Source organism: Calonectris borealis, chromosome 2, assembly GCF_964195595.1.
Source record: "Calonectris borealis chromosome 2, bCalBor7.hap1.2, whole genome shotgun sequence".
Taxonomy (NCBI): domain Eukaryota; kingdom Metazoa; phylum Chordata; class Aves; order Procellariiformes; family Procellariidae; genus Calonectris; species Calonectris borealis.
This window is the reverse complement of record NC_134313.1, coordinates 5525923-5550869: the sequence shown is the minus strand read 5'-3', so window position 1 is coordinate 5550869 and position 24947 is coordinate 5525923. Positions and strand designations below refer to the sequence as shown.

At 37.3% G+C, this 24947-nt stretch overlaps 1 protein-coding gene across 17 annotated transcripts in view; it reads right to left on the bottom strand.

Moving 5' to 3' along the window:
• The window catches only part of TRAPPC9 (trafficking protein particle complex subunit 9), a 542043-nt gene that overhangs the window by 353855 nt on the left and 163241 nt on the right, over nt 1-24947 (bottom strand). For all 17 annotated transcript variants that reach the window (XM_075141098.1, XM_075141106.1, XM_075141108.1 and 14 more), the window contains one exon: nt 1976-2118. In XM_075141098.1, the coding sequence (XP_074997199.1) occupies nt 1976-2118 (143 nt within the window). The remainder of the gene's footprint in view (nt 1-1975; nt 2119-24947) is intronic.

Genomic DNA, 24947 nt, shown 5'->3' with positions numbered 1-24947 from the left:
TAGCATTAGATTATTTTACTAGAGCAGTTCCTAAAAAGAATAAAACGATGCCTATTATGCTACACTTTCAAGCAGCAAAATGCTTGACAAACCTGCTTACCAATAAAGACATACAGTTTTAGGTCTCTTTTATAAGAGCTGGACACAATCCACTCATTAAAAAAATTCAGTTTGAAACAATTCTGTTTGTCTCATTTTTAAACATTTTTTACAAAAACTATTTCAGTGTTTCGTTATCTTTGACTAACCTAAAATTCCCTTGCTATATGCAAAGGTTATTATTTACTGTATTACCTGCTGTGAAAAACAGATACCTATCCTCTTGGCAATGCCATTGATGTAATTAAAAACTTAAGTCCTCTGTCAGTCCTCTCTTTGGCTTCAGCAAGACTAAGAGTTTCTTTAAACTCATGCTTTAGCATAAGTCACATTTTATCACTCTTCTTGCTCTAGACTTTCTCCAACTTGTCCACTTTTCTCCATGTTTCTCCAAGTTCAAGCCCCAAACTAGATATGGTAACTTTTCTTGAGGCTTTACTTCTTTTTTTCACAGGAACAAAAGAAACATTTCACGTTTTGCAAGCTATGTTGCTGTCCATCCATCCTTTGACATTTTTGCAATGGTATGATACTGGTGATTCATTTCTTCCCTTTGAAAATGAAATACAGTCCCAATATCTCCTAGACTTATATTCCCTTCTTGCCTATATTTGGGTTTTATGTCCGAAGTCTGTCATGAGAAAGGTCCTAGGACCAGTAGGAATCAATTAAGTTCACTCTCAACTATTATTAGTAGTAGTATTACATAATGGCACTGAAATTATTTCAGACTTTAAACCAAATAAAATACTTGCTCCCACTATGCACACTGGCTTTCTTTTCAATAATCTTGCTACTTTGGTACTTGGTAGCTGATTATTACAAGGGGATTTTTAATAAAAGCATATTCCTGTCCAATTTGTAACAATTTTTTCTTGCACTAACTCCATCCTTCCTCTAAAAAAGTATTTCCTCCTCCTTGATATTTATACCTCAGAAGTACTTATGCACTGAAACAAAGTCCATTCTCAATCTTCTTTCTTCCCAACAAATCCAAGCTCGTTTATTCATCTTTTGAATGACAGCTATTCAAAGGCCACCTCTGGAACTGCCAGAGTTTGAATACATCCCAAATATTTAAAGATTGTAGAGTATTTAACTATTAGCATAGGTGAACTTACATTAACAAAAAATTGTTGATTAAGGATCGGTAAAATCATTAACTTACAGAATTCATTTTTGCAAAAGCTGTTTTGTTTAAGCAGTATGTAAAGCAATATAAAATTAATAAAAACATATAGAATAGGAACCGTGTATGTAGCAGCAAATAAAGACAATTTTATCAAAACAAATACTTATTAAAACTGATTGTACCCAGTTGCTGATGAATTTTAGGCAATCAGATTTTAGTAATTATGGCATTTGACCACCTTCACGTGTTGCCATGATTTTTAAAACTCACTATGATATGTGAAACTACTCTGTGGCTTACAAGAGAAAGCAAGCACCAAAGGAGAGAATGATTACAATTTATTCCTCACATCCAAAGACAATCATTTACACATGCATTTTGGGTAAGACTCTGTTAGACAAACACAAAACAATGTAATGCACAACACACCACAACAGCAAAGAGATATAGAAAGAAGTCATCAAATATTACAATAAACAAGAGATATCCTGTCCCTGGTAAAATAAACCATCATGAAAAAATGTTTGAACCTCAGAAATTGTCCAATGCATATGGATTGCTTTAATCATAGTCTGCAGTTAAAGGAAGTTTAAACTCCTAAATGAGGAATTCTGAAAATTTCTTCACATAATTCTTTACCTACATGTTGCTGATGATATGGAAGGTTTCCAGCATGGTCTTTAAGTTATAGCCAATATAATAGAGACAATGAGTCAAATATACAAGAGTCAAAACAAGGCTTACCTTGTTGCTGGAAGGGTGCTGACACGTGTAAAGAAAACAGATGGCTCTACTTCTACATGAAGACCTAGTGAAAGGTTCCTGTAATATCCTTCAACGTGTCCTGGTCCACCAGAGTACTTAAAATTCAAAATGGCTTCCAGTGTCTAAAGAAATAAAAGTAAATTACTTATTAGCCATGTTTCATTACTGTGCATTTCACAAGTTCAATTAAATTAGACCATAGAAGTGATTTACTAACAAAGTTTCTAATGCCCTCAAGAATTTGCCTTCCTAACCCATCTATTCTATTATCTCAAGAAAAAAGGCAATCTAACAAATAACTGCATCTTATGTAAACAGTTGCTTCTTCTCCTAATCCTTTCAAAAACTAAGGAGTACAGAACAAAGTCAGCTGGACTTCCCTTTATATAATTCCTCTCCATACCACATTTAACGCAGAAAAAATGAAGAGCTTATTTTTGCTTAGAAAAGTTTAGCGTTTATTAAATGATATGCTCTGTCATACTTTTGAAAAATATTCACCACTTCATTACCTTCATAATCAAATGGAAAACCTTTAAAGTTTTTGAGTGTGGACAGATAAAGATTATACAAAACTAAAAGCATCTGGTCTCTTAACAAGTCACTGTAAACATATGCTCATCTCCATTAACTAACAGATTAAAACAACACTGTTGACTAGATCTAGTGCATGAACCTTGTCTTTCTTTGATGTTCATTTTATAGAACATGATTGGTTAGCAAATATTAAAAATGAGGATGATTCTTTAGCATTAGTCTTATGCACTCATTACTCTCAGTAGTACCAAGCCTTTATTTCTGTGATGAAACTTTGCGCTCTATGTCTTTTTCCTTAATGAACAGCAAGTGGGAAGCTTCCCAGCATACCAGTCCCCATGCCATCATCAGCGTTCAAGCTCCGAACACACCTTTGATTCATCCAAAGAGACTATACACCACCTCTTCTTTCATTATATTCCTGAAATATAATTTGCTGGAAGCAAGGCGAGAGTTTGTTTAGCATGACTGGATTCTTCCTCAGCTCTTATTCTGGCCCCCAGTCACCTGCTATTGCCAAGACTCAGAGCAAGGACAGAGGTAGAGACAGACCTCTACCCTAACATGGACATTACAATATTATGCTGAAGCCTATGTCTAGGACGACATCCGTTTCTTCAAAAGATTTGAAACGATGCGCGTCTCCTCTTGGATTAGCTTTTAGCTCATGCTTTATTTAAAAAAACAAAACAAAACAAAACAAACCCAAACCTGAAGTCAACAACTTATCCAGGAAACCAATTATATTTATCAGATGTCATCAATCCTCAGACAGTTAAAAGTACTCTCCCTTTCAATTGAAGATTTACACCTTATGAAACCTGTTAATTTTTTTCATAAGCTCTAAGGAAAAATCTAAGGATTTTCTAACTTACAAAACATTTACGTTTGATACCATTCTGCTTCTAAGTCTGGCTGAAGGAACAGAAACACGGATACAATCAATTTCTTAAAATAACCACAATCCAGTGATTTAAATAATACCAAAATCAAGAGTTTAATGTTTTGCTACATGTGCGCACTTAAATGTTTTGCCTACTTCCAGCTTGCTTTTAAGTAAAGTGGCTAACTCCAATTCCTAATTTAGTTTCATTAAAATTCATGAGAGGCACCTTATAATACAAATAAAAACCTTCACTGGGCACTCCGGACATACCCGTCTACTCTGTTTATGTCAATTCTTAATTTGTAGTTAATGAACTCAAGTTTATGTTATGTCAGGGAAGCTAATCAATATTAAACACAAAAATAAAAAAGCACAAACCCATTCAAAACATACTTCATTCTAATTAACCAGCTGGACCATCTAATAAAAATCGCAGCTAAACTCCACAAGTACAGGGATCTGACACTACTTACATCGTAATGTGAGAATGGACTTCAATTTCAATTAAGTAATCTGTGAAAACTTTAGCTATGTATGTTCTGTATTATTGCTGTTAACACTCAGTATCCTGCTTGGGAAAGCTACTGTGGTATGGATCCATGGTTCATTCTACATACAACCATGGCACAAAGCTGCTTTATTAAACCCAATCCCATATAATTACATGTAATAAGTGTTAGTTCAAAAGGTCACATAGCATTATCATTCCAGATGCAAAACCCTTCCTAACCAATTCCAAATGAAAAAATTCTAGAAAAAGTCTAAAAAATACAACCACTACATGCCATTGATGAGCAGGAGAGTTTAAGGGCATCATCATAATCTTGGTCCCTGTTTGTCAAAGAAAACTTGCTGATGACCCTGCGCGTGTCCCACACCCCATGCTAGAGAACAGAGAAAAGAAAACCTAATGGTCTTCTATTAATCTAGACAACAGGAGGACATCTCTTCTCACCCAAAATGTAAGACGTAACTGGGGACATTTAACACTGGGGATGTAAGAGATTTTTTAATATCTCTGAGTACCACAGAACACTCAAATCTATATTCTTTCTCTGGCCGTGATAATTTGCAGGCTTTCTGGGAACGTACACACACACACAAAAATGAAACATCAGGCAGACTTTACATCAGGAGTATAGACGTATGTGTAGGGGAAGAGCATGACTGAAGGAAATAATTTTTTCAGGAGCCTTCAGCTGATCAGAGAAAGCTTTATTGCTTAGGATTCATGTAATATCAACAGGATGTAAAAAAAACCCAAATTCAATCTCCTTTAAACCCCTCTACGCACACGTACCTTGGAAAGGACTCCACATACTATATGAAAGATTGATTTTCTATCTCTAGGATAGAAAAAAATCTTATACTTTCATAAGCTTACAAAGCTCCAATTTAAAACAATTTACCACTCTCTCCCACAGCACCTGCAGAGAAGAACGGTCCAAATGTTACAGACCCCGATTTAAATAATGCTGTATACTTACTCCAGTGGCCTTGTCAAACCTACACAAATAACAAACTGAGCTGCAGATTCTATTCATCTTCACAAATACCAATAGAATTTATTAGATTTCTCCAAACTGCATCACTGCAGACCAAAAAGAAACGGCAGGGTGTCACTACGAACGTAATTTTGCCTGCAGATGATCCATAAAAAAGAAAAGGAAGGAAGGATGGAGTACACTGCCCTCTCAGGGCAGGCAGCCAGGAAAAGAAGCCTATTGTTAACTAAACACATCTGGAATTCAGAGTATCTATGGACTAGGGAGGGGATTCTTGTTTTTAAGCAGAGTTGCATTCTGGAAACTCAATAGTAAAAATACGGATAAATTGTTTAACCTATATGATGACTTTGGCTTGATAAATTTTTTACGACTTCATTTGTCCTTCCTTCTATTGATGAAGAAAAGGAAATTAAAGTGTTTCTGACTGTAAGTTCCAGATGACAAGACTCTTAACCAACGGCAGCAGACATTAATACCACCTACTATATTGACAAGAAATATTTTACGGATAAACTATCAAAAAATTACCATTTTGGTTTCTCTCATGCATTTTGTCCCCAAACCTATTTTCTGCACAGAGCAGGTACCAGTTGTTTTTTTTTTTAAATCATTCTCTCCGGTCTGCTCACGGAAATCACTTTCATAACAAAATTAAAAGCAAAATCAGAAAAGAACTGCTATTTGAATAACACTATGCCACTAATGAAAAGCAAAACATTTGGCATTAAAGTTTCCTAACTAAATGACAACACTTAGTACTCTTCTGCCAATCCCTCTGTCTGAACAGTAATACCTTTCATATACTGATTTTTAATTGTCAGTTCAAACAATTATAATCTACAACTCGGATCAATTATTTCTACTGAACTACTACTATAATACTTCCTACCCAGAAGTAGAGAGTAAAATCTAAAGACAATTTCCATATAATTCTACAGAATATTGCTACTTACACAGAAGCTAGAACATTACTGCTTGAGAACAGATCTCCCCAAAACAGCTAATGACAAAAGAAACATATAAATGAAGGGGGAAAGAGCAGTGATGAAGCAGATTTCTTGTGCTGGGAAGTTAAATATGGTGCTCAGTCCTTTCTGTATGCTGTTCTCAAGTCAGGGGGTTGATTTATTACAAGAGTCAAGAAGCTTTATCCCAAAAAAGTGTTCAAAGTTATATGTAGCAAAGAACACTATTTTAGCTCAAAAAATTGGCTTAGACCAAGAGTATGTTAAGGTAACTATAAATCAAGGATATAAGAATCCACCTGCAGAGATGTAATCATTACATGCTGTATGTAAAGGAAAATAAACATTCCATAGAAGAACACAAAATATTAGTTTAATTTAATATTAGCAACTCTCATAATTAGACTGGTTTTTTAAGAAAAAACCCTTCAAGATATGAAAAACATTGAAAGAGTAATTTTCTTTTAAAAAACAGAAATCATTACTGAACAGCAACATTAGATATAATCAACAAAGAAACTACCAACAATGAGAACGAGATACACAGTAGGTGAATTAGTAATCAGGAAACTCAAATTTATAGTGATATATTGATAACGAGTAAACAATCAATAAAATGTTCATATACTTTCCTCCTCACTGCTGAAAAATACTTTTATGCATCTAATTCTTGGTTTTGTAAAATTTACAAAGTTGGAAACAGTTCAGGTCAGAAGCTCCTGGGTTTAATTCTTACATCATCTATTTGGCTTAGAAGATTTGTTTCTTTATTCTTTGTTTCTTTATTCCTAAGCAATTTTACTATGCTACTTCGCTATTTACAATAGCAATAACTCTAATTTTATCCCTGTGCCTATCTTGCTACTGGAAGAACCAGAAGATTCTGTTTTATAATATTTCTTCTTACAGTATCGCATCACCACACATACTGCATTTTGAGTTTCAGATAGCAAAGCAAAATTTTGTCCTCAACTTTTTTCCAAACTGGAACATTAATTTCTGAAATATTTATTAACAGTAAAAATGACACAAAGTAGATCTCAACATTTAATACAAGATGAAATGACAGTACTTAGCTACAGGCTGTTTGCTCCTAAGAGACCCTGCAGATACTGACTGCAATAACTGTGAAGAAATACCAGAACGTACCATTGCACGTTCCCCATTAAGATACAGAAGACCAGACTAAAAATATATAAATTCAGAACATAATCTTTCCCTTTTAGTTTCTGAACTGCTTATAGAAAACAATTCTTACTAATGAGTATAATTTCTCACAGGATTAGGGCTTCAAATTTCAAAAAGAACATATTCTAGGTGTGTAATCTTCAAATATACCTTCACATCCCATCATGCTCCTGATCTCCTGCTTCTAATGCAAATTAGCACTAGCAGGACATGCTCCATGCAGTCATGAGTGCTTAGCCATTCTTTCTGACTTCTAGTCCCTTTTCTTATTGGATGCCTTTTGTTTTCAGGTTTGGGTTTTTTTTCCCCTTAAACAGACTATAAACCCCATTTTTGTTAAATTCTCTGTCTGCCTCCCCCCTTCTTTCCTTCTCTGAGTATTCCATTCCCATATTCAATTCCGATGGGCAATCAGTGATATTCATCAGTAATAAAGAGAAATAAAAATGTACTAGTTCATCAGTTCCATCTCGCAACAGTCACCAGAGAACTCTCTCCACAAAATTAATTTCTCAATTTCTACTATTGGGTGCCATGTTTATATTCTTTTAAGAGCTTTGAGGATTGTGTAAATAAATCAAGGATCAGCAATTTCAGCTGCCTAACTGTAACTAATGAAATTATCTGGCAGTAACAAAGAGAAAACGAGTTTCTCAAATTAATCACACTCTTTTCAATAGCAGCAGGTAACCCTGGCAATAAATATGCTAGTAACAGCAAAGAGATGGCCAGCCGAAAGCATGCTCAGAGCGCCAACGTTGCTGACACAGACAGCGTTCCAAGCCTTGGCTCCCTGGGTGCAGCAATGCAGTGCTGGTGGCATCTCCTGGTCTCTGCCCTTCCATAGCTTCCTCGCTGCTTCTGGGCCATGAGGCTGAGCTCTCCTCAGGGCTGTCATACTCACACAGCCCCGCAGGGCCTCTGTGATGCTTCAGGCTGCAGACCATGGTTCCAAACGGTGCATTCAAGCCCCCTTTTGCTCCTTGCTGCCTCAGGCCAGTCCTACGGGCTCATTTTCATTCACGCTTGAGAAGTTGCGTGGTTTATCCCCATCTGCACAGCACACAGTTATCACAGAGTGAAGTAGAGGTGTTTTGCCCTAGTCAGACTAAATTTTTTATCCTTCTTTCTATATGTAGCTCCATACCCTCAATTTCTCATCTTTACTATCAAAATTGTCTGGCTTAGCCAAGCATTACTAGACCAAACCCAAAAAGATCCAGTCTTGGAGACTGCAAGCTTTCCAATCCAAGCACGTGGGATATGCTGCTCCAGCAACATGGTTCATACAGAAATGCAGTACGTTGGACACAGTTGAATCTTTTTTTCAGGGAAAGATCAGAATGTGAGCATTGGAAGGGAAATGGAGATGCCTATGTAGCTGAAACCAAGGAAGATGGGACTCAAATACGTCAAGCTTCAAGTCCTTGGACCAATTTGTGAATGCAAAGACTGTGTCTATGTTTAGAGTTGTTCTCATGAAAAAATTCAGTCCTGGCATTTAGAAATGCACACATCTCTGCCTATGTATTCATTTGGCTATCAAAATTAATTTAAATTAGCACTTTCTTGAGTTTTAATTTACAATAGTCTAACAAAAGACAACTACTTGTGATTTTTGCATCTTTCTCCCATCACTGAGTCTACAGTCCATGATTCCACAGGGTAACCTGACAAAGGATAAAGTCTGTATAAAAATCAGGCTTAAAGGATAAAGTCAGTATAAAAACATAAGGCTTAATAGCAGTGCTGGGAGAAGCAACAGGTGCCCTTATGTACATAAGCTGAATATCTTCCTGCCCACTTGTTCTCAGGAGGATAAAAGAAAAAAACACACACCCCCACACCACTAAAGAGGAAAAGCAGAGAAACTGCTGCCTAGTTAGAGATTCTATAATTCTTCTTGGGAGGACAAAAATCTCCAATCTAATAGAAAAAAACCCTCCAACTAACTGTCACTAGCATCGTGTTTCTATTACTCCCTGTTGATGAGAGCTAAGCAAAGAACAGCATTACTGAAATCTGAATGCTCTCGCAACATATTTTATGGTTTCTGAGATACACATGCTTCTTAGTATTGACTCTTTGGACCGGTCTCTTACTGCAAAACTCAGATCACAAGGAGTTGGATGCTGCTGTCATCCTCCAAGCTTCTTCCATGCAGGAATTCACATCATTCCCTCAAACACTTACACCTTCCTTTACTTGAAATATTGGTATTGAAAGGACATTTGGGACGAGAAGTGGAGCATGTCATTTGTGATAAGAAGAGCACCAAGCCTTTATCTCATAAGGTTTCTTTCAAGGTGAGTATTATTCCAAAACTGAAAATAAATTAGTCCTCCCTTTATGTCTTTAATACCTGGCACAAATCTTAGGCTGCCCAAGAAAGGTCCACAATAAGAAATGAAGATCAGAAGTGGAATACATGAACAACCATATATGAAATTTTCTACCTGTAGAAAACACCGTATCATGGTTCATAAAAAGCAAATTATATCATGAATTGAATTTTTACATGAAACTAATTGATGGAATGAGTGTGCAGTGATATCATGAACTTTGCAGAAAGAGATCTATTCATTGCTCTCTCTCTCACTGAAGTATATTAGTCTTTTCACTTATGGCTAACCTGTCTGATTTTCTGATACACAAAATATATTTTAGGTTTTCTGTATTTTTAGAAATGACACAACAACTCTCTTTTTTTTTTTTTTTTTAGCTAAAAAATAAATTCTGTATTTTTAAGGAGAAATTAAACAGCCAAGAAAGGACAGAAAGTACCTATACATTTCTCTGAATGCAAATCATGAAGCAAATCTAAATCTACTGGAATACTTAATTGATCAAGGTAGAATTCCTAATTTTCACCAAATAGGAAAAGGAGACTCTCCCAGTAGATATTGTTCCTTAAAGCACCAAATAGTATAGTAATTGATAGCAAGAGCCCTGATACATGCATTATAAAAAGGATATGCATATGTAATCATCTTGTAGTGCATATGTAATCACCCCCTAGGACCGAACTGCAGCAAGCATTCTCCATACTAATTTTTCTCCTCTGTATTCCACTAAAAATATACATGGCAACTGCAAAAGCTATGATAAAATTCTTAATAACTGATTAAGCAATGAAATAAATTGTGCTACTGCAGTAGTTTCTATGTACAAATACAAACAAAGCCCACATTGTTATTCCTGTTAAACTACTTTATCAGGCTAAAGCAAAATTAAATATAATCTTAGCACATGTGTTAATCAGGTGAATTTACACAAGCAGTCTATTGAACAAGGTGCCTGTTCTGTTCATGCTTTAGTGCATTTTTACTCAAGTACACCTACTGCCTACACACTGACTTTCAGTAGCAATTTTTGCAGTACACCAATGTTTATCTAGCTCATCCATCTACATTTCAGTCTAGTTAAGCCCCTGAACAATGAAACTGCTGCATCCCCTTGTAAAAATAGCACAATGGCAACGACAAGTAGCTGAGGCTAAATATAGTTCCTGCAGGCATATGCTGGGAATTAAATAGTACATTTTACCCCTCCCCAATCCTAAATCAGTAAGCTTCAACATGGAATCTCTAGTGAATACACACAGGAGCTCAGTAAATCCCCCTTAAGCTTACAAGGCATATTCTAAATCTGTGTTAGCTAAAAATAGCCGGGTTTATAATGAGAATGGAGATGTGAGGAGAATAATATTAAATTTAAAGGCAGGCATGCTATAGTCATTCCACATTAACGAATAGGGTGAATCAAAGGTCAATCTAACAAACAAATATACAGACTGACAGATAAAATACAATATACAGCAATCTTTTACTAAAGAGCATTCATCTCACACTAAACTCTGCACTTTCTAATTGGCTGTTGCAGCCACACATTCACAAGTTATTTTGTGTGCATTTTTTAGCTAGAACACAAGTTGTTACTTCCAAAAGATAGCAGAAAGATAGGAGTATACAGCATTACTCCTCTGGATAGTTATTCCCTCCTAGAGTTCAATTCCCCTCTGGAAATAGTCAGGAAATATAATACATAATTCTTCTTGTAATATTAATCACAGAATTCTGCTTTCTTTAATTAAAGGCAAATTGCATCCAGGCCTCCAGGGCAGTACTATTGCAGCCGAACGCCCAAGTGGCTGATGCATGTTCTTAACTGCCTCAAAGGTTTTACCTCCATCAACTTAGATACAAGCACTGCTGACCGCAGGTATCACAGAATCTAAAATAATTTAAATACAAGTAACTTTTATGTGGAACATTCCCATCAAGAGTTTTCTGTCTACTGACGCTGAATTGCAGAACCTCTTAGAAAAACGTGTGCTAGGAAATTAGGCAGCCCTGCTTTCTGTTCTTGGAGGGCATGAAGGAATGGAGGGGCAAGTCATCACACATGTTCCTCAATAACTTCTCCAATTCTGAAATCCTGCCCTGATTCTGAAGTAGGCAGGTACAAAAGGAGAGTAAATGCAGGGATAGATGTTAATGAACAAATCACAAGCACACACACCCCCTTCAAAAGGGAAATTTCTCTATGTGGAGACCAACAACTCAGACTGTTTCTCCCAGCCATGGCTATGTAACGTGTTGGTTGCTATAAAGAAGCATCACTGAATGTATTTCCTCACTGAAACCTGTTCATTGCACCCTGTAGGCAGGGTCCCTAAAGCAAAGGCACAAGATGCTGGCAGATATCTTCTCACTAAAGGAACACACCCGTGAGAAGGTGGATAAAACCAACTCTTGGGCATAATGGTGCAAAGAACATGTGTCCAGCATGTCATGGAATCATAAATGAAATAACCAGACAGTATAAAAACAGTCACAACCCCAGAAAGAACATCAGGAAAAAACCAAAAACAACTGCTGCACAAGTGACTCCCCAGTTAAGAATGACACATCTGATCAATATTGCTACTCATCCACAAGCAGGTCATGTCTCACTTTCGAGAGAGCGAGAACACTGCTCGTTTTAATTGCGATCCACCACATCTTGCTACTGCAGACTCAGCAATCAAGTATTACCTTGCAGTATATATTTTGAGTTAAGCAAATGAGCATTTTAGAAAGCTGTATGACACTGTTAAAGTTTGCAAGTGTGAGTGCAAGTTTTCTTCTCCAACCTTCCCACCCAGGAAGGAAATCAAATTAACAACACCAAGCCTGAATAGGCTCACATGCAACAACCTGAAGTTTCTGGGTAACACAATGAAGTTATTTAGTTTTATTTTTTCATGCCAAACACTTCTACACTGTTTCACACTTCCTCAACACTGGCCCATCCATTCTCTGTTCCCTTCTACCATGTCCTTTGTAAGAAAAGGGAATGAGACTGCACACGAAGTGGGGTAAACACAGAAGAAACTTTTTGGTTTGCTCTCTACTCCTTTACTTTCTGTTATTCCTAATATTCTGTTTGTCTTCTGCATTGCTACTACAAACTAAACTAACATCTCCGTAGAATGTTTCATACCTCTGAGATATCTATCCTGTATGGCAATGATTAATTCAGAGCCCATCGCTGTGTACTTGGAATTAAGATTGCATTTTCTTCATGATGTGCATTACTTCACAATGCACATGTGGATCAACGCTGATCTTCATCTCAAATTTTAACAACCCATCTCTATCACAGAATAAGCCTGTAATCCTTAAAAGTTGGATTTCATGTATGCTACCCTTGATAAACTTTGACACAATCCTAATCACCCTAATATCCAGATCCTTTATGAGCATGCTGAATAGGACAGGCACAATATAGATCCCTACGAATTAGGCTGGAGACCACCTTTCAGTGAGTAAATGGGCTATTTATCCTGCCTTGCACCAGCTCTCGACTCATGATGGGATCTCCACTTTTATTTCACAGCACTTTGTTTCTCTCAAAGAGCCTTTTGTGAGAGTCTTTTGGGGAGTGTTTTAGGAATCAAGTAATCAGTATCAACAACTTTCCCTTTGCTCATGAGCTCAGCACATGCTTCAAAAGATTCTCACAGAATCTCTGCCTTTCATAAAAAAACATTTCAACAGTATCCCAACATACGAACCTTATTATTAACTCTGCTGTTACATTTCTGTTTTTACTATATTTACCAAAAATAAGAGTAAAGTAATCAGATTAGTTACTCTGCTTCCCCAATGGCAATATAAAACTCGACTTTTCAAAGTTTACAAACTTTTAAAACACCAGAGAATATGAAGATTATATTCCAGACAAAGAAGGAATAGTCGCATGTATTCCCCTATGGGTGTATGATCTGACACCGGTCCAAGACCATCACCATTACCCAAGTAAGCAAAATTTGGAGTTTCTATTTTACAACACACAAATCCATCCCATACAAAGGGCACACAAAAAGTACAGATGGTTTCCTGAAAATCTCAAATCCATTCACTGTTCAAAACGGTCTCCTGAAGAACCCAGCTCCATTCACTATTCAAATACTATTTATTCATAATACTGCTGTATTGTACTCTAAACAAAAATGATACTCACACCCTCAAAAGATAAAACAAATCCTCCTCTGCAATAGCTGAAGTACCTTATAAAGAAATAATGCATCCAGCCAATCAGAAGAAAAAATCTACTATAACCCATAAAAGATCCTTGAAACTAAGTGATCAGATTTTTACATGAGAGCTCTTTGGTATTCTTGTGTTAAACAATCCTCATTTTTTTCAGGAATTCCTGTGATTAGGAGGGATAAGCCCAATTAAATGATTGTTCAAAAGTAGAAGCAAATGAAGAAAGAGGTTTTAAAACAGGAATGCTTGAACAACTTAATCAATAGATCTGTTTATTCAGCATAGCCATTAACATAAATATGGAAGACTCAGTACTTCAGAATTTTCAGCTGCTACTTGGGTTGGAAATAGAGGCTCTAGTAGCACAATCATTTTCAAAATCAGTAAAGTTATTGAGCTAAATTTATCACTGATTTGATGAGTTTTATATGGAATGAATCTTGCAAATTCCTACTCCTTAATTTGACAATAAAAACTAACAGAATAAAAAATTAGTGAATTAGTTTTCAGGGATTAACGCTTCAGAAATTAAATTTGTCCTACAGTTTTGCTAGAAATCAGGTCCTAGAGTTGCAGAACAGCGACGCTTTCCATTCTAATGTATCTTCTTTCTTTCACTGGGTATCCTATCCGAAAACTAATATGCCAAGCAACCAAGCATTCACTCACTTTATTAAAACATACAGTTCTCTTAATAAACTCAGTGTATGTGATTTCCTCAAATGTTTTTCCTCAACATTTGGACTTAGCTCTTCAGTAAACACAAGAAGATAATTGCAGATATGAAACAAAAGTAGAGATGACACTAAAATTCATTTCCTCTCTTCACTGATCCTATTTTGCCATAATTCAGCCAGGTAAACATGGTCCATGCCAACAGGCTCCAGCACCATTGCCTACTCCAAGTCCCACCCGCACTAAAGAATCCTGAAGGCTGAGAATACACTCGAAATTCCGTGATGTTACAATGAAAACAGACAAATTTTACAAAGGCAAAGGTCTTAAAGCAGATGAAAGGCATCACAAAATGTTTTCTCAGAAATATAGATTTATAAAGGCCTAGTCACAATTTGAACAGTGTATGTCAGACTGGTCTGCAGTATGCATTTATTATTGATTTCTGAGCATGATCTCACAATTCGGAAAATACTTGGACCATCACTGTTATCAAGCTACCACTACTTTCACATAGATCAATTATGCTCTAAAAATAACAGAACATCCTATAAAAATAACATCAAAAAAAGGCTTAATGTATGTTGTTACTTTTGGTTTTTTCCCCTCCAACAAAATACATTCTCAAAAGTCAACTAAATGTCATTACTATTAGGTCATAACTCACCATTAACAAGAGAATTAATCAACGGATTCCGAGATCTTTTCCTGAAGGACACATGACAAATCTAATTCCAGAATCTAAGTTGTAAAACCATCATATGCTAATAAATCAGGAGAATTCCACTTTCTAACAAAAGAAACAGAAAATCTTCGTTCTGTGTGAATAGGAAATAGTCAGTCTCTGATTGCTTCCTTTTTTCCCTGAGACACTCAAGAACATTAAACGTATTCCCCCAACATATTCCAACAACCACTTACACATAAATAAAATTTCAGCAAAAACCTCTTTCTCATTTGACCACTTTACTCTCTAGGGATCCCCAGTGATGAACTGACCTAAACAAATTATTAAATTTAAAAGATTTTTGCAAAATATGTATATATTTTATACATATATGTATAAAAATATGTATATATTTTATATACAAATAAAAATATATACATATTCAAGGAGCGTCCGGACGACACTTTTAGTCATATGGTTTAGTCTTAGGCAGTCCTGCGAGGAGCAGGGAGTTGGACTTGATGATCCTTATGGATCCCTTCCAACTTGAGATATTCTATGATTCTATGAAATATTATAAATATATAGGTAGAGATAAGGTACTGGTGCCTGATCTTTAAATCACTATTTTGATTTTATTAGGGATGCTAACTTGATTTCCAATCTAAGTGGTTAGCACACATTTAAAAGGATTACAAATGCTTATTTAAAAAACACACTGAGTCAGCTCACTCAGAGAACTTCATAAATATGCAGCAGGAAACTCCGAAACAGTGACTCATAACTTCAGAGGTTTAAAACAGACAAATAATCATGAATTTTCCAACTGTTACTCATACTTATTAAATCCTAAGTCAAAACCATCCTGCCTCTGTGAATTCCACTTGACCATCCGTTAAGTTCTACAGAAATAAGAGTGCTATGGGAAAAAACAACCAAAATCAGGTAACTGGAAAGAGTGCTAATTCTTAACAACTTACATGGAAAAACTATTTCATATAAACATACATTGAACAATAATTCTTTCCCTTACAACTGATGTGTAGGTGGATTTTGTCTTCACTTTATATAAGAATGACTGATTGACTCAGGAAAACAAGCAAACAAGCAAACAAAAACCCAACTTTGACAACTTTTTTTTACCTAGAGAAAAGAAAAATGAGACATGATCTGAGAACATGCAACAATCTCAAAGTTTCTTCTCCATAGAACTCTGTTCACATATATCTATTGAAAGTTGCAACTCAACAATCCTGTCACGTTCCTGGTTAGACAATGCACTGACATCCTCTAGCTACCTATTCTTACAGAATTATGATACTTAGAATACATGTTTAATGGTTTACTGCTAAATATCATCATAGTGCTCCTATTTTGTCTTGAAATGAAGAAAAGTATCTTTTAAAATTTTAACAGTATTAAAAATATGTCATTACTGTAAACGTAGTGATTTCTGTAAAATCAAGAAGAAGGCCTTATAAACTCATTTTTGCAAATCTTAGTAAAATACTGGCTTTTTTTGTAGTCACTTCAGTAATCATTTCACCAAAAGGCAATCTAATGTGTGCACAATGTAAAAACTATATAAATGCAAATTAATATCATCACACGATAACAAAAATCTAAACATCTATCCATCCCATTTGTCACACGAATGGCAAAATTACTGCATGAGATGCAATGAAATTCATAGGGATTAGTTTTAAACAAAAGGGTTAGACACTTTCCCATACTTCTGAAAATGTATAAAACATATCTCATTAATTATTTAGCCTAAAGAAGGATACTCTAACTAACCACTAACTAAAGCCTATTTTGAGCAGTTTTGTGAAAGCAAACTAAGTCCACAGGAGTCAACGAGCATGCCATACATAGGACTGAATAGAGCCCTGACCCTCTCCATCCTGTGCTACACACTTCCCACAGCAGATCAGGACACTGTGCTTGGTGTACCTGCAAGCAAACAGGCCCAATACTTCCCAGTTATTACAGCAACACTGGCTAAAAGTCAGGAATAATTTTTGGTATGATCCCATTCAATTACAGAATAGTCAATAGTCAAAAGAAATCCAGTATCCTATTCTTGGAAAATCTGTATGGAATACAAAGTTTTGAGACAAAAAAGAGACCAAAAAAAAAAGGCAATTAAAAAAATTATGATAGAATGGTGATTTTATTTTTTAATTCAAATTGATTCAACCTGAATGATGATGCTTTCCTTCATTCAAAACCAAATCAAGGGGTTTTTTTTGAAAAGACATGAAAATTAGATTTGGTTATTTAAAGTATCAAAATACATAACTTCAGCCATTCAGAAGTCCTCCTATGCCCGCTCCACTTTTTTTAAGTTAAATGATTAAAATCAGGTGATGATTTTGCTAAAAAAATATGTTCCCTTCCGATTCACAGACTCATTCCTTTTAGTTGCTTACCAGGAGAAATTATGAACACTGAGTATTACATATCCGTGTTCTATTACATATAGGTTTTTACTGAATACAGTTAGGAACTGTAACATTTAGAAGTTGAAAACTGTTTAACAATAAATTTGTATTATACTCTCTTTAACAGAAGATAAATAGTAGTCAAAACTCGCTTTCAAAGTCAGGCAACAATGAAGCATAAATAGTTGACTACATATTCTTGCATCTAGATGACAAGTGTCACACCCTGCTTTAAAAAAATATTAAGATTATAAAGAATCAAGTTGTTCTTGTCCATCTCTAACATTTTAATTTTATCATACCAAATGGTAACAATCTGTTTGGCAACTTATGATCTATTTTTACCAGGTAACATGAGGGTAACTTTTTTCTATTGAAATAAAGACACATAAGAACTCAGTTTAAATATATAAGCCTCGCAGCTTTAATATAGAAAAAGGGTAAATTACTCCTAAGGACTCTGCTTGAGGGTTGATTTGTAATTGTTTGCCTAAGGCAACCTATCTACACTCAACCCATATCAGAGAAAAAAGAAGCTATATGGATTTTAAAAAGGAAATTAACTTTTCCAAAGCAGACAAGAAATCCGAATGAATTCTGAAAAATTCAAGTTATTAGAGTTATATATAATATTTCAAATATTTGGTACCAAAATTGTGCCACGGTAACTGCAGTAGGCACAAAATGTAAAAAAGAAAATATCCAGGTTTAAAATACCACAGGATAAAATTAACCACAAAATTATGATGGGACTTCAAGTCAGCCAAAACTTTGAGATAGATTTATCTAGAATTCTCCCTCCTAAAAGCCTCTCTTTCCACCCCTTAGAAGATAGAATTTTCTGAGAACAGGTACCATTTAAAAAAAAGAAAAAAAAAAAAAGAGAGAGAAAACAGAATTTTAAAAGCTTTGTTAATAAGTTCTCCCTGTCTACTATATTCTTTCACATTTTCTATCAGTCGACCTTGGTGACTTTGTGTGAACTCTGCACAATCCACTGTTGGTCTTTATGGCTGCATTTTCAGGATTTGGTTCGTCTGGATCAGGAAGATCCTTTTGTGGTCAATCTCCTATTTGTTCTTATTTACTGAGTCTTTATTCACATTGTGGGGTGGTCTTGAAGCATGCAAACTTGATTATTTCAGGGTCAGTTATGAAGGGCTGCATTAGGAAGTATCGCCAGCAGATCAAGGGAGGTGATCTTTCCCCTCTACTCAGCACTGCTGAGACCCATCAGGAGTGCTGTGTCCAGTGCTGGGAGAGATACAGGCATACTGGAGCAAGTCCAGCCCCAGGTCATGAAGACGACTGAGGAATTTGAGCATCTGTCATACGAGGAGAGGCTGAGAGAGCTTGGAGTGTTCTGCCTGGAGAAGAGAAGGCTCAGGGAGATCTTATCCATGTGTATAAATACCCAATGGGAGGGAGCAAAGAAGATGGAGCCAGGCTCTTCTCAGTGGGTTCCAACGGAAGGACTAGAGGCAATGGGTACAAATGAACTACAGAAAATTCCCTATAATCATAAGGAAGAGCTTTAGTATTGTTAGCAGAGTCAAATGCTAGAACAGGTTGCCCAAAGAGCTTGTGAAGTGTCCGTTCTTGGAGATACTCAAAATCTGAGTGGACATGGCCCTGAGTAACCTGCTCTAGCTGACCATGCTTTGACCAAGTGTGTTGGATAGACCACCTCCAGAGATCCCTTCCAACAGAAACGATTCTGTGACATTAAATTGGAAGGTGTATTCCATCCACTATTAGGCATTCAAGTCCATAATACCAAGTTAGAAACAGTCTAAACTAAAATCCCCCATCCTTCCTCAAAACCATTGGTACCACAGACATCCTATGCTTAGCAGCAACTGTTTCTCTTTAAAAATCTGCATTTTTTGGCCACATTACTTAATAATGTAGATACAGTCCATTCTGTCACCAGAGAGAGCTGACGATATGATTCTTGCTCTTCCCATGAATCTCCCTGGCTGCTGATGTCTAGGCTTCCTGACAGCAGAGCTCCCGTCCTTCCAGCCATTCCTTTTTCCCCTTCCTCACCCCTCACTTGCAAAACTTCTTTCCCTCTCAAGCCTTCTGACGAGCTTCCCCCAGAAGGAAAAATCTCTCCTCTCCAGAAGGTTCAAAACAACTTAGCACCCAGCAGCCAGGACACAGCAAGCAGGGACCTTCTAGCCGCCTTCTCAGCTACTCAGCCATACCCTCGTACAGCAACACAGCCTACAGCTACTCGTACTTGAATACATTTGTGCTGGGTTGTGTAACACAGGTGAATGACTATGCATTTTTAAGTATTATAATCAACATGTGCTACCGCCTCACCACTTTACACTAAGAAAGTACCATGGACGACAGTCTGCACCATTCTAAATATATCCTCAATTAATAAAAATAAATCATTTATGTCCTCAGGCATTGCAATGTAGCATTTGTGGTTGATTTATGGACTCCATGTTCATCACTGCCTTTTGCTTCTCTGCTCTTTTTTAGTTGGCTTCATTAGAGCACCTGTTCAAGTAGAACTCACAAGCCTTTGCCAGCATACAGCAGTCTGCAGGTCAAGCTTCAGCCATCTGTTTCACTGACCATAAACCTCTAATATTTTGAGGGAAAAATAGAAGAAATGGATTTTTTTAAAGTTTATTTCTCAATTTTGCTCTAGTTTAAATCTTTCCAACGAAATGAGATAAAGGAAGAGATCCAAGGATAAGATGAGAACGTGTTCAAGTAAGATTATATAAAAGCATAGTACAGCCAGACAGCATTTTAATGTGTTTCTCTTTTAATATTTCAAATCCTATAGATAGAAAAATGAGAAGAAAAAATGGTAAGATGACTCTTAGAAATTTAAATTAAAATGGGGTGGCTTTTGACATACATAAATTCCACCTTTTCGATTTACTTGTCTTGAATTTTGTCACAGGAGACTCTCGGTTTTGATAGACCTGTCATGTGCCCTGTCAAACAAGCTTGCAAGATATTGTAAAATTTGTAGAGGGAAGTATTTTTCTATTGTGCTGTGGGTATGACAGCTTTATGAATGACGTCAAGAAAAAATGTTGTTCTACAGAGCAAATATATGGCAAGTTGTTATACACTAGCCACCCCCTGCCCACATTACTCAGACATTTCAGGCCTTGCTCTCCCTTTTTCCTGCTTCACACAAATTAAATTCTTTTACTTTTTCATACGCTTGAAAAAGATAAAGAAAGGCCAACACAATGCACAACTTTAGCTTGGTAATTGGAGAGAGAATAATTAGGGGGTTTAGCCATTGTCTGTATAATGGAGATAATAATACAAACTTAAAACAACCAAATGCGCTAGGAGTGGCTGTATGTTTTCACTGATAGTCTCAAAATTATATCGCCATGTTGTATGCACTCTCACATTTTGAAGGGCTTCTTTGAAATGTTTGATACAAGAATCAATGCATGAACATACACATATAAAACAAAAATAAAACCTAGCTTGCACTAACAGTTCTAATACAAACCCACATCTTGAAAAGTTAATGATTAGTACAATAAAGTAAAAAATAGATGCTTTTTACTTGAAACCTTTTGCATCAGAAGATCCAGCTCCTGTCTATCTCTCTTGCTAGGATGCATCTTCTTCAAAAATATTTAATTTTTTAATGCTCATTTACTCTTCTTTCTTTCAGTTAAACAAGACCATTATGCAGCATGTCCAATGCTGTCCCTAGGTGGACACCTGCTCACCTAAATTTACTGAGCTTCACTAATACAATCTAAAAGTAGAAAGTCTTATATCATAACTAAGATAAGATTTCACCAATGGTACAGTCAGCAGAGAAAAGTTGGTATGAGTTTATACTCATAAGAGTGGCCACATATAGGAACCAAAACAGGATGCCTGGAGAACAGAGCAAGCACACAAAATACTTCCCAGCCCACTCTCCCAATCACAAATAGCATGAGATTCGTTGAAACAAAGGTGAATTCTATGTATTTAGTAACCCCCACTGAACCTCTCTTCTCTGATCTTGTTCAATGTTTCTCTGAATCCAGAAAAACTTTCACCATCTCCCTCCTCCAAGTGTTTCTTCCCATCTTCAAAGAACTCCAGTATGTGGAGCATATGGACTGTGAAGCATCGACTTCAAAAGAAAAATAAGAAAGCTTTGTCCCCAGTATATCGGACATACCCATGTGTCCGCTAATTCTGTATTACAATTTCTATCGAAGTGTCCAATAGAGACATCAGGCTTAGCAGTACGCAGAGTCCCAGATCTGGAATTCTCAGAAAGTGCTGGCATCATATTTGCCATCTATCAATCAATCCTCAGGCACAAAGATGGTTGAAAGCAGGAGGTGACAAACTACAGTTGACAACCATTACGCTTTAGTTCACAGAGGTGCTATTGTTGACAGTAATATTAGGGTTTTTTATTTGTATCACATTATTTTCCACATAAATTTGGATCCTAACAAACATGTTTTCAGGGCACTTTTGAAAGATGTCATCTTGCTTTTAATGTGCTTTTTTGCCTTACTCTTTAGACATGCCAATGTCTTTTGCCCTCTTCTCAAGTCATTCTTGACAGGTAAAAGGCTCTTCCTATGGAAATATTTTTGTTCTGTGCTTCTGATACGGTGCTCTCAAAGATTTGTTTCCATGCTACCTACCAAGATTTAACTCTCAGCTGCTCTTTCTTTTCTTTTCAACAGCTTTTCTCATTTTTATGAATATTTGCTTTACATAGCTTTAAGAACCTGTGCACTACTTCCCTGACTATTCTTGCTGTATCCAAGCATAATAAAATCACTATTACAAGGTGACACTTCAGCCTCACATTTTGAACCAGGTCCTACATGTTCCCCAAGAAAATGTCAGGGATTGACTTTCATTGGCTTTCTAATCAACTCCTCCACAAAACAGACATGTCTGCAAATTTAGTCTGTCTCATGTCCCAGTGCAGCACTGGTCCAATTTACAAAAGAACAATTGCGGTCATCTCTTACTACTGTATCCAAAATTCACAGGCTCTCTAATTTCCACTAAGATCCTACAGTAAGTACCATCATGCCGACCAGGCCATAGTGTTGATTCACTACCATCTTCTTCCTACTTAGGACTTAAATTTCAGGCTTGGAATTCTGTGTTATTTGTTGCAGCTAGTAACAAAGAAATTCTCAGTGATACGGTTGATTTATTAATATGATTTCCTTAAAATTTTCCTTAATTCATAGCACTATACCACCATCAAAAAACCTACTGTGCATTTACTGAAATGCCCACCGTTGTAATGCGGAGGAAATATTTAGAAACTCTAAATTATGTTAACAAAATTTGTAAAGTGATGTTCCGGAGTTTATAGTTATGCTAAAGAGAATGGTCCGGTACAGTACGGTACTGGACTTCAAAGCTCAAGGACCCGCAGACTTGTCTAAAAGACTTCCTTATCCCACAACACAGTGAGTGTTCCTCACTTCTGGAATACCTGTCCTGCACTCATCTCTTAGTCTGCAACTATGTGATAGGTAATAAATTCAGGATTAACCTAATACATTTTAACTCATTATTAATGGAACTCACTAATCTGCCTGTGCTTTTAAGTGCTACGATATCAGTCAAAACATAAGAGATGTGACAGACGATTCATGCATGCAAAGTTCCAGGTTGCTGATTTATCTATAGATGTGGAATGTTTTCTTCTACTTCAATCAAGCTAAGAAGTTGGTGTCAAATGTTTTAACGTATAGAAAAACTACTCAAAAAATTTCAGCTTTTTACTGCTGTAGACACACAGCACCACACAGAGGAGAGCACCAGAAACAGAAGAAGGGACTGTAGTTTGATTGTAGTTTTGAAAGATAAAACCTCTTTCTTGTGAAAAGCCCAATATTCAAAATATGACCTGCAAATGTTCTCCCTTCAAATTTTCCAAATATTTTAACAGCAAATTGCTCATTAAATTCACAGCTGCACAAAGTAAAATTTGGTTCTACTATTAAAATAGCAGTTCCTTTGAATGATCATGATAGATGGTGTAATAAGTGTTTTGCATAGCAGTATTTTAATGTTTTAATTACACACATATTCAGTAGAGCTCTCTGATGTTTTTCACTGCATCACCTCACAAAGGATCCACTTTTTCACCATTACTGTCTACTCAACCTGAGAGTCTAAGGAATTTTATCAGGAAGAACTGACAAGCAAATAGCCAGCAGTGGGGGAAAAAGGAGCATCTAAGTTTGGGGTGGAAGTTATTTCTTGAATGAAGGTTTTTTACGTTATTTTTTCTGTTTACTGCATGAATGGGGTGTCCATCCCCAGGCGCTGGCAGGGGGCTGCAGGGGCCTCTGTGAGCAGAGGCCGGGCTGCCCCGTGCCGGACACAGCCGGTCCCAGCCGGTCCCAGCCGGTCCCGGCCGGCTCCAGCGGCCCCACCGCAGGGCACAGCTGAGCCCCTCAGCCAAGCCGGGGCGCCGGGGGGAAAACAGGTTTCCGAAAGGGCCACGGGCGGCACAGGCAGAGGAGGAGGAAGCCCAGGAGGGAGCAGCAGCAGAGGGAGCCCGAGGCCGGAGGAGGAGGAGGGCAGGAGGGGCTGCAGGCCCGGGGCAGGGATCCCCGGCAGCCCTGGAGAGAGCCCGCGGGAGCAGCGACCCGCCCTGCAGCCCGGGGAGGGCCCCAGGCCGCAGCAGGGGGATATTTCCTGCGGGAGCTGCGGCCGTGGGGAGCCCCGGCGGGAGCAGGTTGTCCCTGAAGGGCTGCAGCCCGGGGAAGGGCCCACGCTGGACCAAAATCAAAGCAACGTCATCACAACACCGACAAAGGTGGACAATTTACACACATAATACAACACCAACCTTCGTCCTTTCACCGCTTTACAACAACAAAAGATTCCACACAATTATTCCACTCTCTGGCAATGTCCAGTCTGAGTTTTGCCCATTACCCCCTCCTAGTTACCGTCCTTATTGCCACCCATGAGCTTTTACATCTTATCCTCTCCCCATCCTGTTGGGGGGAGTGTCTGGCAGCCAGCCAAGGTCATCTCACCACACTGGAATTGTCTATAAAAACATAATTTGCATTTAAATTTTTCTTCTTACTAGACCTCAAACAGATAATTTGCTTATCTTTTACAATGGCCTTACAAAAAACCGTATTCTGACAGTCAATGGCTCTAACAGAGTTCACTCTAACGTGAACTCCCTTCTCCCCTAATTTGTTCATATTTATGAATTAAATTCATTCAGTGTCATAAAAAAAACTGGCTGGACGGCCGAGCCCAGAGAGTTGTGGTGAACGGAGTTAAATCCAGTTGGCGGCCGGTCACGAGCGGTGTTCCCCAGGGCTCAGTACTGGGGCCGGTCTTGTTCAATATCTTTATCAACGATCTGGACGAGGGGATCGAGTGCTCCCTCAGTCAGTTTGCAGATGACACCAAGCTGGGCGGGAGTGTTGATCTGCTGGAGGGTAGGAAGGCTCTGCAGAGGGACCTGGACAGGCTGGATCGATGGGCCGAGGCCAACTGTATGAGATTCAACAAGGCCAAGTGCCGGGTCCT